Source organism: Papio anubis, chromosome 12, assembly GCF_008728515.1.
Source record: "Papio anubis isolate 15944 chromosome 12, Panubis1.0, whole genome shotgun sequence".
NCBI lineage: Eukaryota > Metazoa > Chordata > Mammalia > Primates > Cercopithecidae > Papio > Papio anubis.
In genome coordinates, this window is record NC_044987.1 from 113330267 (window position 1) to 113346185 (window position 15919).

At 61.6% G+C, this 15919-nt stretch overlaps 2 protein-coding genes across 17 annotated transcripts in view; one reads left to right on the forward strand and one right to left on the reverse strand.

Annotated features, from left to right (window-relative positions):
• Positions 1–3692, forward strand: part of MARK2 (microtubule affinity regulating kinase 2) — a 75575-nt gene extending 71883 nt beyond the window's left edge. For 5 of the 15 annotated variants that reach the window (XM_021925616.2, XM_021925617.2, XM_021925621.2 and 2 more), the window contains 2 exons: positions 923–967; positions 1537–3692. In XM_021925616.2, coding sequence (XP_021781308.1) covers positions 923–967; positions 1537–1897 — 406 coding nt within the window. In that variant the 3' untranslated portion in view covers positions 1898–3692. The remainder of the gene's footprint in view (positions 1–922; positions 968–1536) is intronic. The other 10 variants (XM_009185783.4, XM_021925620.2, XM_031653657.1 and 7 more) reach the window with 7 other exon arrangements.
• A 209-nt stretch (positions 3693–3901) lies between these two features.
• Positions 3902–9915, reverse strand: RCOR2 (REST corepressor 2). Of its 2 annotated transcripts, XM_003909639.4 has the most exons (12): positions 9052–9915; positions 8276–8332; positions 7894–7974; positions 7618–7670; positions 7370–7531; positions 7132–7256; positions 6976–7045; positions 6669–6884; positions 5550–5627; positions 5355–5412; positions 4983–5212; positions 3902–4852 (listed from the first exon to the last, which is right to left on the reverse strand). In XM_003909639.4, the coding sequence occupies exons 1-12, from the start codon at positions 9176–9178 to the stop codon at positions 4538–4540; spliced, it is 1572 nt and encodes a 523-aa protein (XP_003909688.1). In that variant the 5' UTR covers positions 9179–9915; the 3' UTR covers positions 3902–4537. The 2 variants fall into 2 exon arrangements, with proteins under 2 accessions (XP_003909688.1, XP_009184040.1); XM_009185776.4 differs by lacking the exon at positions 4983–5212 and having other exon boundaries at positions 9052–9892.
• Between the last annotated feature and the right edge of the window lie 6004 nt (positions 9916–15919).

Consider the following 15919-nt stretch of genomic DNA (forward strand, 5'->3'; position numbering starts at 1 on the left):
AGCGGGGCGGGTGCCTTCCTCGCACAGCCGGGCTCCCTGCTCGCAGTGCGCTTGTGTGCACCCCTGTGTTGGTTGTGTCTTCCTGTTTATTTCTATGTGCTGCTGCTCTTTCTCCTTCCTCTCACATCCTCCCTCTGCAATCCCCAATTTCCTAGCTCCAGACACCCATCTTCCAGCCAGGAGCTGGAGAAGCCGCTCAGCGGGGCCAGACCTCTTCCCCCCCCCCCCCCCCCCCCAAGGTGTCTGCCCGCCCCGCCCTCGTCCTCCCTGTGTATGAGCAGATGGCCTGGCAGGCCAGCAGGTAGGGGAGTTGGGAAAGGTCGGAGGAGGCGACCTTTTCCACTCAGTAGCAGGCACCCATCCCCAGGTGCCTACCATGCAGACCCAGGCCTTGGCACTTTGAGCCTTCTGACAGAGACCCTTGCGTAGCCACAGCCCCTCCTCCTACAGAGACCCAAAGCATTGCAGCCCCTTTCCTCCAAAAGGACTGCAGTCCTGAGACCCTAGCGTGTGGCTCCAAAAACTTCCTCACACCCGCAACCCCCAGAACAGCGCGTGAGCCCTGGCTGTGGGGGAGCAGCCTCGTGCCGGGCTGTGTGCTCGGTGTGCTCAGTGAAGTGCGAGCACAGCCACTCCCCCTCCTCCCCCAGAGCGGAGGCTCCTTCTCCCCGGCACAGATCTGGGAGTGTGGGGAGGGACAGGCCCCATGTGCTGGGCTCCCTGCTGGAAAGGAATGGTTGAGCCGCCAGTGTGAGGTGCTGCAGAGCCCTGTTGGCTTGCCAGGTGATGGGCAGAGGGCCCTGGGCTTGGGTCCTGCCCACCCACTGGTGGCACCTCCCCAGACCCACTCTCATCTGGGTCTGTGGCGGCGGAAGGAGCGAGAGATCCCAGCACTAAACTCTCCCTCGCTCTGTTTTTTGAGGAACCTGAATGAACCTGAAAGCAAAGACCGAGTGGAGACGCTCAGGTGAGAGGGCTGGAGCCAGCACTGGCCCTGCCCGGGCCACCGGGCTTGCCACAAGCCTCCTGCTCCTCTCTTCCTTCTGCCACTTGGCTCTTCCTCCCGTGGTTCTGCCCTGTCCCTACCCTCTGGGGCCTCCCTTTCCTCAGAGAGTTTCCCCTTCCCAAACCCAATTGCAGGAGTTAATGGGCCCTTCTCTTCAGGTCTGGTATATTCTGGAAGTCGGAGTTCTGGGTCGGGTGGTCGGGGCTACAGATTCCTACCCCTGGCCTATCCCACCTCCCTGTGCTCCGAGGCTTCTTTCTGGAGATAGAGTCTGTGCTGGTGCTATTGAGGGCACCGGTGTCTTCCCTGACCCCACCCCGCCTACCCCAAGGCTGGCTTCTCCCCTTCACTGTCCTGACACATAGGGGTTGGAGGACTGCCTCCCTCCGCCCCCGCGGCCAGGGGCCCTGCCTGGCTGCTCCTGCTCCCTCCCGCTCTCCTCTCTGGGCTCGAGGGCTGTCTGCCAGGGTGGCCCTCCTGGGGTGGGGTGCCTCAGCCCCCCGTGACGCCCGCCTCTGCCCTCTCCACAGACCTCACGTGGTGGGCAGTGGCGTCAACGACAAAGAGAAGGAAGAATTTCGGGAGGCCAAACCCCGCTCCCTCCGCTTCACGTGGAGTATGAAGACCACGAGCTCCATGGAGCCCAACGAGATGATGCGGGAGATCCGCAAGGTGCTGGACGCGAACAGCTGCCAGAGCGAGCTGCATGAGAAATACATGCTGCTGTGCATGCACGGCACGCCGGGCCACGAGGACTTCGTGCAGTGGGAGATGGAGGTGTGCAAACTGCCGCGGCTCTCTCTCAATGGGGTTCGATTTAAGCGGATATCGGGCACCTCCATGGCCTTCAAAAACATTGCCTCCAAAATAGCCAACGAGCTGAAGCTTTAACAGGCTGCCAGGAGCGGGGGCGGCGGGGGCGGGCCAGCTGGACGGGCTGCCGGGCCGCCGCGCCGCCCCACCTGGGCGAGACTGCAGCGATGGATTGGTGTGTCTCCCCTGCTGGCACTTCTCCCCTCCCTGGCCCTTCTCAGTTTTCACTTACATGTTTGTGGGGGGTGGGAGATTGTTCTCCAGCCCCCCACATTCACCCCTGCCCAGAGATTCCCCCTTCCCCTCTCCCCAACTGGAGGCAAAGGAAGGGGAGGGTGGATGGGGGGGCAGGGCTCCCCCTCGGTACTGCGGTTGCACAGAGTATTTCGCCTAAACCAAGAAATTTTTTATTACCAAAAAGAAAAAAAGAAAAAAAAAATCCCAGCGGCCACCTTTCCTCCCTGCCCCATTGGGACAGTCGAGACTGGATCTGTGGGGTTTCCCGGGAGGGTGGCTCAGGGCTGGAACACTCTCAGGCAAGAGTGGTGGAGCTCCCGTCAGGCCCTCCGCCAGGCCCACTGTGGGCTTCTTCCCTCTCCTCCCTCCTTCCCCTCCAAGCAAACCACCAGAGGTGGCCTTCCCCTGACCTCAGGCCCCTGGGCTGGAGGCCTGGGTGGCGGGGCAGGGGGCGGGGGTGCTGCGCAGCCCTGCAGTGGGTGGGACTGGGGGCTGCCCCGGGGCTGCCGAGGCTGGAGGGCCGGCACAAGGCTCCGCCTCCCTCCACACTGTACCCTCTGCCCCTCCTTCCCAGAGCTGGGCATTTCCTTCCACAAGCTGCTGTGGGGACGTGTGTTCCCTCCTCAAAGTCTGTGCCATCTTCTCCCACCCCTCCCGGATAGAAGGAGGGGCTGACCCCAGGGCTGGGAGAGGGGAGGGGACTGCAGGGCAAATTGGCTCCTCGGTCCCCAGGGGGGCCGCTTGGGCTGTTGGTCTCCAGAGCAGGGCCACTGGGCACTCTGTGATGGGGGAGCCTTTGTCTGAAAGCACAGCCCCCTCGCCCTTCCTCTCCCCATGGCTTCCCCTTCATTGGCATTAATCTGGGCACCAGCTCTCTCCATAGCAGTGACTTCCCTCACCACTCTCATCTCTCAGCCTTGCCTTTTCTTCCTGACACTGTCGCCCCCTCCTCTCAGGAGACACTGCCCAGGGCCTCCAGGGCCACCTGGCAGAAGGCTGGGTTAGGCAGCAGGGCCGGGAGCATCTGCCCTCCACAGGGTGGGAGACATAGGCAAAGCGACTCCCAGCTTGCTGCCCTCAGTGGCCAGTGTGGGCATGGGCGGTTTTGGGCGCTTGGCTGGTGGTGGCCACTGCATCCCTTAATTTATTTCTCTGCTGTTTCTGTTCTTGAGAAATTGAGGGAGGGAGTCCTACACAGAGGCTGCCCCTACCCTCACCTGAGTTGTACATTTTTTTGTGATGGGTTTTATTTTTTATTTTATTATTTTATTTTTTTTTTTTTGATTTATGATGACTCCACCCCTCTTCATCACCCCCGCTCCCAGGCCAGGCTCAGCGATTAAGTCGAGCCCTTGCGTCCTAGGAAGGGGCCTCGCCAACCTCAGCCCTCCTGCCCCACACTCCTACTGCGGCTCAGACCAAGGGCTCCCCCTCCCTCCCTTCCCCCCTCCTGCCCTATGGAACAGCCCGGGTGCTCTGAGGGGGCCGGGAGGGCATGGCTTGGCTCCCAAAGGGGGTAGGGGCCCGGGGCACCCAGGCAAGGTGGCCCCTCCCTGGCTAGCCCCCTCCTCCCCAACCCTGCACTTAGTTTCTCCTCTGGATCAAACACATAATAAAGAGAATGTTTGGAATCTGAGCTGCCTCCTCCTGTTTCTTCTCCCAGCCAGGCAGGGACCCAGTCCCCTGTGGGCAAGATGTGGCCCAGCACGCCTGCCTTGCAGGAGAGACTTGATTCCTGTCTGGGGCCATTGCTGGGTGGGCCCAGCTCCCCACCCACCCACAGGGCACAGACAGGAAGCACAGCCCAGGGCCCTTGCACCAAAAGGGAAAGAAAACTCAGTAAGCTTAGGTTTTATTTTTTTTTAATTTTTAAAAAATGTTGAAAAATAAATCCATGTCTGCATAAATTCCCAACCCCCATTTCTCCAAGTTTCTGGAAGGTGGGTTTGGTGGGCACCCTCAGCTCCACAGCATTTCCCAGCTGGCCCCTGAAGACAGAGCTTCTCTTCCAGCCTCTGCTGCTGTAAGGCCCCTCTGCCCACCTCCCCCTCTGCAGCCTCCCTCCCCACCTCACCCCAGACTTATTGCTAAAATAAGGGAAAGAGGAATGAGAACAGCCAGCACACCCAACTGCCCTCTCCCCACCCCATGCTAAGGTCACTACCCCCGACACACAAAGGGCAGAGCCCAGAGGCCAAGCCCCAGCAGACTAGGAGGCAGCCATTCCAGTCCCAGCCAGGAAGCGAAAGTGCCCTCAGGCCAGCTCAAAGGCCCCTGAGCCTGGCCATGGCCACAGGAGACAGGCCCAGCTGCCAGGAACACATGCAGAACCCACAGGGCGGGGCTGGGCTGTGCGCAGCTCTGGTCTTCCAAAGACCCCGCCAGATCCCTAGTCCCTTCTGTCCTCGGTGACACCAGAGATGCCTGGGGATGGCCAGCAAAGGGATCCTGGAGCCTGTGGTTGGTGGAGGACCACAGGGCTCAGAGTGAGGGTGCTGGGGGCTCCAGAGGGGCTCCAATCAGGGTGGGTGGGGGCTGAGGGCCAGGACGGGCACTGTGGCGGGAGGCAGCCAGAGCGGGGCGGATGAGAGGTGGTGGGGGCTGGTTGGGGGCCAGCCGGGGCTGGAGGAAGCGGCCCTGCTGCAGTGGGGGTGGCTGTCGGAGCAGAGTGGGAGCCGTGGGCAAAGGTGGCCTCAGCAGTGGGGGCGGCTGGGACAGCGAGGTGGGAGGTGGAGGGGGTGGTGGTGCAGGGGGCACTGATCGGGGCACAGACGTGGAGACCGCTGTAATCTGGACCTGAGGGGAGAGAAAAGAGTGAGAAGCCAGGCTCTTCCTGCCCTCAGCCCAGTCTAAGGACCGAGGCAGCGCCTTGCCTCGCCTCGCCTCACCTCTTCTCTCTGAGGGGTTTCTCTCACCCCCTTCTCACCTCATCATCTTCCTCTAGGGCTGGGGCTGGCAATGGAGCCCCTCTCCTAGCCTCCTCCATGGGGACCGGGGCTCCAGGGGCCCCATCCTGCTCAGCCTCCCATTCCTGCAGCACCTCCTCCAGATTGAAGCGGCGCCGGTAGCTCACAAAGAAAGTCTTCACCTGGGTCAGAGTCTTGTTCCCAATCACCTCTGCAATAGCCCCAAAGTCTTTGCCATACCTACGGATGGCTGCAAGGGTCAAAAGGGCAGCAGCGTCAATACCCCTTAGAACTAGTTACTTCCCTGACCCTTCCCCTCTGCCCCCCCCACTCCTTGGAGGGTGGGGAGATAGATTCCTGGGGTTCTCTCTTCTCACCACAGTTTAACCCACCTTGGACAGCCAAAAGCTGCTCATCTGTGGTCCAGCGGGAGTTGAACTTGGTGTTGGCCTGGAAAGCAAGGAACACACATATCCTTTAGACTTAAAACCATGCAAATGGCAGCCCTGCTCCCCAAGTAGTACTCTTTCTGCTCTACCTCCAGAGAGAGATCCCCTTTTGCACCCTAACTTAAAGAGCAGCCATACCTCCGGGGGGCGGAGTGGATCAATGCCGCCCTCCAGGGCTTGGCGTAGGCTGCTGTTTGTCTGCTTCATGCTCTGTACCTGGGAAGGCCAGGAAGTGGAGGAACATCAGACTCCCATCTCAGGCAGGCCACCATGCCCCTCACAGGACCCTACTTCTGCATAGACACCAGCACCACTGCCCCGGCAAAGCTCTCTGCCGTCCACCATCTGGCTTGTTCCCCCTGCACTACTCAGTAGGGGAGCCGCTGGGGTTCTCCCCTTTCTGCAGACCAGTTTTTATTTTTACTATATATATATATATATATATATATACACACACACACACACACACACACACACACGCACATATATATTTTTTGAGACGGAGTTTCACTCTTGTTACCCAGGTTGGAGTGCAATGGCACAATCTCAGCTCACCAAAACATCCGCCTCCGAGGTTTAAGCGATTCTCCTGCCTCAGCCTCCCGAGTAGCTGTGATTACAAGCGCCTGCCACTCCGCCTGGCTAATTTTGTATTGTTTTTAGTAGAGACAGGGTTTCTCCATGTTGGTCAGGCTGGTCTCGAACTCCCATCCTCAGGTGATCCACCCACCTCGGCCTCCCAAAGTGCTGGGATTATAGGCATGAGCCACCGTGCCCAGCCTTTTTTTTTTTTTTTTTTTTTTGAGACAGAATCTCACTCTGTTGCCCATGCTGGAGTGCAATAGTGCAGTCTCCACTCACTGCAACCTCCGCCTCCCAGGTTTAAGCGATTCTCCTGCCTCAGCCTCCTAAGTAGCTGGGATTACAGGCGTGTGCCACCATGCCCAGCTAATTTTTGTATTTTTAGTAGAGATGGGGTTTCACCATGTTGGCCAGCATGGTCTTGAACCCTGGACCTCAGGTGATCCGCTCGCCTCAGTCCCCTAGAGTGCCTGGATTACAGGCGTGAGCCACCGCACCCAGCCTACAGACCAGTTTTTAAAAGAAAGCCCAAAAAGAACACCGCATTGCCCAGAGTCCTAGAGGATGGGGCTCAGCCCCTGAACCATCTCACTTACACCTCAGCTCCCCCCAGACTTCAGTTCCCAGGTGCCGAGTGCCCCCTTTGCATAGTCCCATCATTTCCCAGGGCCCCACCTGGCGCTTGAGGGAGATGAGCTGAGAGTCAAGACCTCGGAGCGTGAGGTTGGCAAGGTCCGGGCTTCCTGACACCGCCGTGAGGCCCTCAGGGCTCAGGTACATGCCCTTGGGTGGGCGACGCCGGGTTCGCAAGGGGTGGTGGCGGTACTGAGATACCTGGACCTCCTTTTTTCCAGGGCCTGGGCGTGCATTCAGGGGCCGAGAGGGCAGAGGCTGCCAGTGAAAGGAGAGGCGGGTAGGTGGTGCAGAGCCTGAGAGAGGCAAGAGGACAGGCAGGCAGGGCCCAGAGTCTCTGGGAGCTCACCTCTCTCTTAGGGTCTCCAGGATCGGGCTCTCCCTCACTCACGCCTCCTCGACCCTCTTCGAGCTCATCACTGCTGACACAGGGGCCAGGGAGAGAATGAGGCAGGTGCCAGGAGCTCTACCTACCCCCATGCCCAGTGCCTGCTCCTGCCCCCACCTGTCTTCTTTGTCCTTGCGGCCCCCCAGTCGCCGGGCCTGTCTGTCCATCACGCTAGTTCGGCTGCGGGTCTTCTTCCAAGAGTAGTAATATTTCACCAGGCTGGGAATCAACTTGTCGGGCAGCTGGAGGAGGCAAGGCCAGAAGCTGGGGCCCACTCAAGACTCTGGGCCCCACGTAAGCTCTTCAGAAAGGAGGGGCAGAGGAGCGCCAGGGAGTGGGGGTGGAAGGGCTTTACCATCTGCTGGATACGCTGGAAGCACTTGCCGTGGAAGCCAAAGGCCTGTTCAAACAGCACCTTGTCCTCTACTGTCCACTCGTCAGGGAATGGGGTGAAGTTGGCCAGGTCAGCCAGCGACTTCTCTACATCGTGCTTATGCCACAGGAGCATGCCCAGCGCCTGGCCCGGGGCAAGGGGCAGCTCAGGCTCAGCTGCCCCCAGCACCATTCCACCCCATTCCCAAGTCCCTAGGGGCCAAGGCTCACCTGCTCAATGTTGTAGCCATGCTTCTCCTTGGCCATTGCAATGTACTTGTCAACTGCAGGGGCAGGAGGGGCAGGGTCTTGGTGAAGGGGGTTATAGCTCTTAACCCAGGCCTGTCCAGAAAGGGACCACCCCCCAGCGGCCAGGCCCCTGAACACGAGCCCCAGGGCAAGGGTTGGACCCACACACACCTCAGCCTCCAGCCCCCTTCTGAGAAGAGCTGGCTTGGAGCTGGGATGAACCCAAGCCCCCACCTCCCAGGGCTGTGCCCCACTCACGCTTGGCATCTGACACACAGTGGTTGGGTGACCACACCAGCATCCCCTTCAGCTCCTTGTTGCTGTAGCGTGCAGGGCTCTCTGAAAGGCCGAGGAGCAGGAGGGAAGACACTCAGATCAGCCTGGTGGCACAAGCCTGGCTGGACCCATGGCCAGAGGGCAGCAGAGGAGTGGAGCCAGGGAGGTTGAGGCCCAGAAGGGAAGGAGGGGCAGAGACCCAGACAAGAAGGCAGGGCAGGAAAGCTAACCATGCCACAGGGCCACCCACCTCTGCCAGCCTGTCCTCCCAGGGGGAGCCAGCCAAGGGCACCCCAGGTGGGGCTGCAGGCTAAGCCCGGAGCCTCCACCCCCACCCCACTTCACAGCCTGTCCTGCCACTCACCAGGCTTGCACTCCGGAATTACGGCCTGGTAATTGGTTCCAACGCGGATCATGCTGTCTGTGGAGCCAGGGGGAGGTAGTCAGGACTCCAGGGAGGGCGGACGGGAGAGAGGATGTGGCGGGGGAGGTGGCTGGCCTGGAGTTCTTCCTGACCACCCAGGGCCCCCACCTTCCAAGGAGGCTCACTTTTCCCTGATTGTCCCCCTCAGTTACCTGCAGCCACAGAAGGGACTGGAAGAGGAAAAGACCCTGTCCAGCCATGGCCATTGGGGCTGGAGGGTGGACAAGGGGACGGTTTTAGAGCCCAGGCCAAGCACAGTGCTTTGTTCCGGCTGGGGGGAGGGGAGCCGGGTTGGAGGGCAGCCCCTAGACCTGGACCACAGCCCTGCAAGGAACCCAAGGCTCCTCCCCACCACAGGAGCCTCACAGCTCTGTGTGGAGGTGTCTCTCCAGCCCCTGCTCCAGCCAGACCTCAGTCCCCTCCAAGATGGCAAGGTATGAGAGATCCACTCTAAGCAAGGGAGGGATGCCTCGGTCCCTGAGGAGCTGAGGGCAGGGGAGGGGCCGACAGGACGCCTCCACAGCAGCTAGGGGCCCAGGTTCCAGATTGGCTGTGCCGGCAGCCTGGGTTTGGGGGAGAAGCAAAGCAGAGGCTCCAATCCAGGAGAGGCAGGAGCCATCAGTGTAATAGACTCGTGGTCTGCAACTCTTCCCCCTCCCGCCCCACTCCGCTCCCCCAAGGCCGGCGCGCCTTTAACCCTAGGCCACCGGGCTCACCGTGCGAGTGCTCCTCCTCGCTGCTGTCATCCTCCGAGTGGGGCTGTCCGCCGTTGGGCACCGTCTTGGCCCGGCTGCGGGACAGGATCCCGGAGCCCGCGCTCGGCTTCTCCATCACCGAGGGCATTACCCCGCCCAGCTGCCCCGGGGCGGGGGGGCGCGGGAGCCTTCGGAGAGCGACAGTGGTTGCTGCACTCGCTCCGAGTGCCTAGCCCGGCCCGGCCTGGAGAGGTCGCCACTGAGGTTAGGAGAGGCAGGAGGTCAGCGTGGCTAGGGTCCGGCGGGGTGGGAGCCCACCGGGCAGCCCCAGCGCTCTCCGCGACCCCCACGAGCCAGGGCGTCAGAAAAGTTTGTGCAGAAGTGGGGGACGCAAGGGATGAGCGCAAGGTCCGGTGCGGCTGGGGTGCGATTGCTATGTACGCCCTTCAGGGTTGCGGTTCCCCTTAAGTCGGGGTCCCCGGTCCTCCGGGCGCCCTGGAACCCCACCGCCCACCTGCCCACGCCGTTCAGCGGCCGGGCGCTGCAGCGCAATCTGCGCCCCCAGGGTTCTGCGGCTCTCGGCTGCGCCGGGGATGCCCCAGTCCCCGGGCGGGGACCCGTGTCCCAAGCAGACCCCTGCCCGCGACGGCAGCCCGCCGGGGCCCCGGCGGCGGCGGCGGCGGCGGCGGCGGCGGGACGGCGCGCACGGCGCGCGGCGCTGGGCAGAGTTGCCGGGAGGCGGGCGGAGCGCAGCCGCGGGCGCCGCCTCGCACCCTCCCCGGCGCGCTCGCTCTCCCCGCCGCGCTCGGGCTGCCGCTCGCTCGCCCGCTCTCCGCCGCCGCTCGCTCCTCGCGCACACAATGAAGCTGCTGGCAGGGAAGTAGTGCCGGCTGCGGCCTCAGCACCCCTCCCCCAGCCGATGCCTCCGCCAGCTGAACATCTGGCCCTGGGGTGGGAGGGAGGGCCCGGGGGGCGGGGCCTGGGGGCCAGGGCCAGACCTCCAAGGGGTGGGATCAGGACCCTGGTGGGGCACGCGTCCCGCTGCGGGGGCCCCCCTCGCGTCCCTGGGCTCCCAGACTTGCCCCTGGGGGAGACCCCACTGCCCCCCAGGAGTAGCCAGGGGTCAGCCCCACCCACGCGTACACCAGCACCACACACCAGTGGGCTCGGGTTACTGCCGCCTGCCCCGGGGGCCCTGGGGCCGCCTGCCCGCCCGCCCGGGTGGAGCCCAGCTTTTCCTTCCATTTCCCTTCCTGCCAAGGAACTCCCCGCCCCCCCTTCCGCAGGGGGGACCCCCCTTCATGCGCCCTTGGGGGCCAGAACGGATGGGAGGCTGGACAGGCAAGGAATGAGTTCCTCCAAGTGCTACCCAGCCAGAGCCTGGCTTCTGGTGGATCTGTGGGTCCCCAAGGGTTGCCCCAGTTCCCTTTAACTGCTGCAGTGTGCACCCCTAAACAGTGGTAGCAAGGGCTGAGGGATGGGGAGTGGGAGGTGTAGGGGAAGGTCTGGGCTGCAGGGGATAGAGGAACTGGGTCTCCTCCCCACTGGGTTTACTGTCACCCCAGCTGGAAGCAGCACCCCCTCCCCCCGGACAAGCATGGGCAGAGTGACAGACAGGGAAGCGGGTAGAGCGGCACAGACGGAGATGGGGGAGGGGGTGGGCAGAGACTTTCAAAGCCAGACCCAGCCACCCTGCCAGGCACACAAAGAGCCAGCGCACACACCGGCGGCGGCTCCGAGCCTGCGAGCTGCGCCCGTGCCCGTCCCCGCCGCCCGGGGCACGTGCTGCCGCGCACACAAGCTGAAGCCCCCGCCCGCCGCCCCTCCCACCCGGAGCCCCAGTCTCCTGGACACACCTCCACCCGGGCACACCCCGCTGTGCCCAGACTGAGCCGAGCCCGCACTCGCGCCCTTCTCTCCCTTCCCTTCCTCGGCCACTCTGTAATCAGATTCCTAAATTTAGAAGCAGCCCAGGGCCCAGCCAGGGATCCCTGCCCCCACCCGCTGCCTGCGGCCGAGCGGCCGGGGTCTTGCGGTCAGGCCATGACCCGGCTGGGGCCGCTTGTTCCTGGGGGCTCCTGCGGACAACCAGGGAAAGCTAGGCTCAACCCCACCCGGCTGCTGCGCTGTCCAGCCACATGGGGCCACCCAGCCAGCGGCCACGTTGCCCGCCACACCTCGGGCCAGGGCTACGGGGCCTCTATCCTCCTCTTAAATCATGGATTGGGCACCAAGCCCCAGGGTGGGGAGGTCTGGACAAAGGAGGAGAATGAATGGACCAGGGGCCGGTCTGAGCTAAGGAGGTCTGCTCCAAGACTAAAAGAGTCTTCTCAGGCCGACCCCTCCTGAGTGGCAGGGCGCCATCCCTGTCCCCAGCACCTCCACCCTTTGGAGAGGCTCTCATCTCTCTCCCCTCCTGCCTGGCAGGCAACCATTGCTGCACACCAGCCTCTCCTACCATGCTGTCTTCTATCTTGCCCCCGCCCCCTATTAGGCAGGGCCTCAGTTGAACCCCCCATCCCCCCTTGCCTCCTTTCCAGACTCAAACCTGGGGACCCGGGCCCGGCCTCCTCACCCCCACCCGCAGGCTCAGCATCCTGCTTATTTCTTGCCTCCCTACTCCAGGGCTGCCCCAGGTACCCCCAGTCTCTCTAGCAGGGATCCCCAGCCACTGGACTCCCTCCGGCCCCAGCATCCCTCTCCCCCGCCCCCTAAGAACCTCATTCTCTTTATTTCTATCTAGAGCCAGGCACTCTGGGCCAAAGGAAGACTCTGCTCTGGAGGTGGGGACAGGGAGGGGAGGTTTATTCCTTGGGGCGGGGGCTGGGAGAGTCCCTAGGCCCGGATGCAATGAGGCTTCTGCCTAGGAGGTGGGCCACGACACAGGAAGTGTGTCCTAGGAGTTTTGGGGCGACTGTGGGGGCCACAGGGTCTAGAGGGAAGGCGCATTCCTAGCGAACAACCCCCTCATCGAGGGGCAAGGGTGCAAGGTTAGGAGGGGGAGGGGCAAGGCCCCACCCCTCCCACCTGCTACAGCCGCCCCCTCCCCAGCTGGCCCCCTCTTTTGTGCGAAGCCACACAAAGGACAAGGGGCCCCGGCCGGCCTGGCCATCTGCTCCCAGCAGCCTGAAGGCTCTTAAAGAGACAGCACCCCCGGGGCTGCGGGGCGGGGCTCGCCACCGGATCCGGGCTCCGCGGTATCCCAGATCCCACCCACCTTTCCCTGGCTCCACTTGTCCCCAGGTCAGAGATCGTCCTCCCCCAGGCCTGGGGCACAGAGGTGCCACGTGGCCAGGAGCATGGGGGTGTGGGAGGGGAGGGAAGGAGAGGCAGCCCGGGGACCAGCCCCTCCTCTCCTGCAGCCTGAGGCAGCGGAAGGGGCCAAGGAAGCTGGGCAGCGCGGCTGAGAACCCGGGGCCCTCACCTCCGCGAGCTACCTCCGAGCTTGGTGTGAGCCAGGGGGCTCCCGGGAATGCCCTCCCCACCATTTTCTCTGATGAGCTCGGGCTCACCCTTCCAGTGGAAGCGACAGCGCCTTCTTTTCGAGGGCTGCAGGCCAGGACGCAGGCCGCCTGGAAGCAAGCGTGATCAGGGCACATTTATTTCCTACATTGTTCCAGATGAGGAAACTGAGGCCTTGCACAACCCCTACACAGGCCTCCGCCAGAAGCTGCATCCCTTGCCTGGACCAGAAAAGGCTCTTCACCTCTCTGGTCCCCAGGGAAGCCGGCCCTAGCCAGGCCGAGTCCCACTCTGCGCCCTTGCCACACACACAGCTCAGAGACACAAGTCTATATGATGCCTGTGGTGGTTTCCTTGCCTGTCTCTGGCTGGGCTGTGACCCCTTGAGGGCAGGGGCTCTGTTTGCTGCTGTGCTCTGGGGGCCTGGCATACAGTAGGTACTCAGTGTTTACTGAATGAATAAGTGTGTCAGGAGCCCTTTGCCTTCATCGGGCTTCTCTGCGCTCTGCCTACTGGGTTTCTTGTTTCCTCCTTCCTCAAGGTGAGGCCGAGAGGACAAAGGTTGAACAGGGATGCTGGGAGGGAAAAGGAGGGTGACCTTGGGCAAGCCACGCGGCCTCCCCTTGCAGCTCCCTCCTCCCACAGGCGGGGGCAGCTCCAGCCAATCCCGAGCCCGCCAGTCCTGCCAGACAGACTGGGACTGTCCCGAGCTCCGGCCCAGCGAGCCTGGCCGCTGTGGTGTGGTTCCTGGGACCCTAGCCAGGCCCTCAGTGGCCACAGCCAAGGGGCTAAACTTGGGGAGGGAGGGAGGCAGCGGGAGGGCCCTGGGGTCGGGGAGGGAGTGTGGTAGGATCCGAGCCAAAACCTGGCTGAGCAAGTAGGGGGTTGGGGGGAGGAGCTCCCATCGACTGGGGGCCTGGCGGGAGGTGACCCTGGGGAAATGGAGGAGGTGGGCTAGAGTGGAAGGACCAGGGCAGCTCCCTCTGGGGCCCCCACCCTCTCTCAGTCCTGCCCAGACAGGAATTCAGTTCCTCCCTCCCCTGCCGCCCACTGGGGCCCTGGGCAGGCTGTGTGGTCCAGGGTGCTGCCCTCCCCTTTTCTGGGCCCTGTCGGTGACCCCCGTGGTCTAGCTGGCACTCCTTCCCCCACCCCACCTCACCCCCTCAGGGTTGTGAAGAAGCTGAGAGAGGTGACAGAGGTGGCAACCTGGTGCTTGGCACCACCCCGGCACCGGGGCCGTGCAAGGAGAAGGCAGAGGGAGGCAAGACAAGCACATCTGGGAGTGGCACTTGGAGGAGGATGCAGCAGACCAGGCACAGGGTCAGCAAGGAGACTCCAGGCTTCAGACACCCACGCGGAGGAAATCTGACTCCCTGAGCAAATCCGACATCCCTGGGGAAGGGTCAGCAAGACCTCAGGTTGAGATGAGAGGTGACAGGAGCTCCCCGACTCTATGAGGCGGAGCCTGCTTGGTTTCTCCGGAAACTGGGATGGGGGGGCGGGGGCCTCCCCTTGCCCTCACCTGGACAACAGCTGCGCCCTCTGGCGGTGACCGCATGGACCAAGGGGATCCCACCTCAGTCTGGGCACAAATGTCCTCCCAGAGAGGCTGAGCCTGGCGCCCTGGGCAACCCGTGTTCCTGGGTAAGTTCCTGGATCATGGTCCCCCTGGGCCATTGGAGTCACTGAGCCTTAAATCCACCCCCAGCAAGCCCTGCCCCAGAACCAGCCATAACCTTCCAGTGCAGTCAGGTGGAGCAGAGGTCCCTAGAGAAGTGGCAGGAGCTCAGACTTAGGCTGAGTCCTGGCTCTGCTTCTTGCTTGCTGTGTGGCCTTAGGTGAATTACTTGGCTTCTCTGAGCCTCAGTCCTTCATCTCTAAAAGGGAAAGATGATCCTGACCTCATCGACTGTTAGTAGGATCCAAGGACATCTCACATGGAATGGAGTAACAACATCAATGCTGGTTTCCAGCTGAAGCCATGTTCCCCTCTTGAGCATCCCCAGCAGGGCCCCCTCTGCCCATGGCTCACTGCTCCATGAGGCAGCCCATGCCCAGTGGACCAGTTCTGGGCCAGCCCCACCTTGAGCTCCTGGGTCTGACCTCTGGAGCAAGAAGCTGTTCCATGACATTGGACACTACACATCTTCTCAACTATGGGTTGAACATTTCCCGCAAAGTCCATGTGTTGGAAACTTAATCCCTAATACAACAGTGTTGAGAGGTGGGACCTTTGGGCATGAGGTGCTGCCCTCAGGAATAGATTAATGCCATTATCTCAAGAGTGGGTTAGTTATTGAGGGAGTAGGTTCTAGATAAAAGATGAGTTTGGCCCCCTAATCCCACCCCGCATGTAAGCTCCTTCTGCCATGTGAGGATGCAGCAAGAAGGCCCTCACCAGATGCCAGCACCATGCTCTTGGACTTCCCGGCCTCCCAAACTGTGAGACAAATAAACTTCTTTGTTTATAAACTACCCAGTCTCAGGTATTGTTACAGCAACACAAAATGGACTAAGATACTCCCTTTAGACATGTCAGCAGTTCCAGATACTGACATGAAGCAGTTCCAGACTGCCTTCAGTCTGACCTCTCTAATCCAGTATACACTACACACACATCACTTAATACAATTTTTTTTTTTTTTTTTTAGACCTAGTCTTGCTCTGTCGCCCAGGCTGGAATGCAGTGGTTTGAGCTCGGCTCACTGCAACCTCTGCCTCCCAGGTGTAAGCGATTCTTTTGCCTCAGCCTAATCCCAAGTAGCCGGGATTACAAACATGCACCACCACACCTGGCTAATTTTTATGTTTTTGGTAGAGATGGGGTTTTGCCATTTTGGCCAGGTGGGTCTGGAACTCCTGATCTCAAGCAATTCACCTACCTCGGCTCGCAAAGTGTTGGGATTACAAGTGTGAGCCACTGTGCCAGGCCACTAAATACAAATTTTTAAATACAGCTTCGATTATGTCCCATTCCTGCTCAGCCTTCCATGGTTCCCTATTGCCTTCCAGGCAAAGGTCTCACAGCCCAGTACTCAAGGGGTTTTTAGCCCATGTATGATCCAGCCAAACAGGTGGCTCACCATTCTCTGAGCCTCACCTGGTGCCCCAGGATGCTCCACCCACCCTGCAAACCCTGGCCTGGCTCACCCATCTGCATGCCCCATGCCCAGCCCTTCCCTCAGGGCTGCTGGGTTCTGCAGGTGAGCTCTGCTCTGCCAGGGTACATCCAGGGCTCCTGGCTGAGCAGTGAGTACCCTTTCTGTCTCTCCACAGTCCCCCTCCACCACTCCACCCACCATATGGCTCTTAGCATAGGACCTTGCCTCCCACTTTCAGAGAGAACAGAGGCCATCTGGGAGGAACCCCCTTCATAGCCTTTGTCTGCTCCTTCCCCTCCCTGTAGCATAGATGGATCTTCCCCCTT

Bases quoted from the DNA above. Each gene is read 5' to 3' on its own strand.
- RCOR2 (XM_003909639.4), bottom strand. From the start codon at position 9,178: ATGCCCTCGGTGATGGAGAAGCCGAGCGCGGGCTCCGGGATCCTGTCC. The intron at 6,885-6,975 runs GTGAGCTCCCAG...TTTCACTGGCAG, and splicing joins CTGGAGACCCTAAGAGAGAG to CCTCTGCCCTCTCGGCCCCT. The intron at 5,413-5,549 runs GTATGGCTGCTC...CTTGCTTTCCAG, and splicing joins ATCCACTCCGCCCCCCGGAG to GCCAACACCAAGTTCAACTC.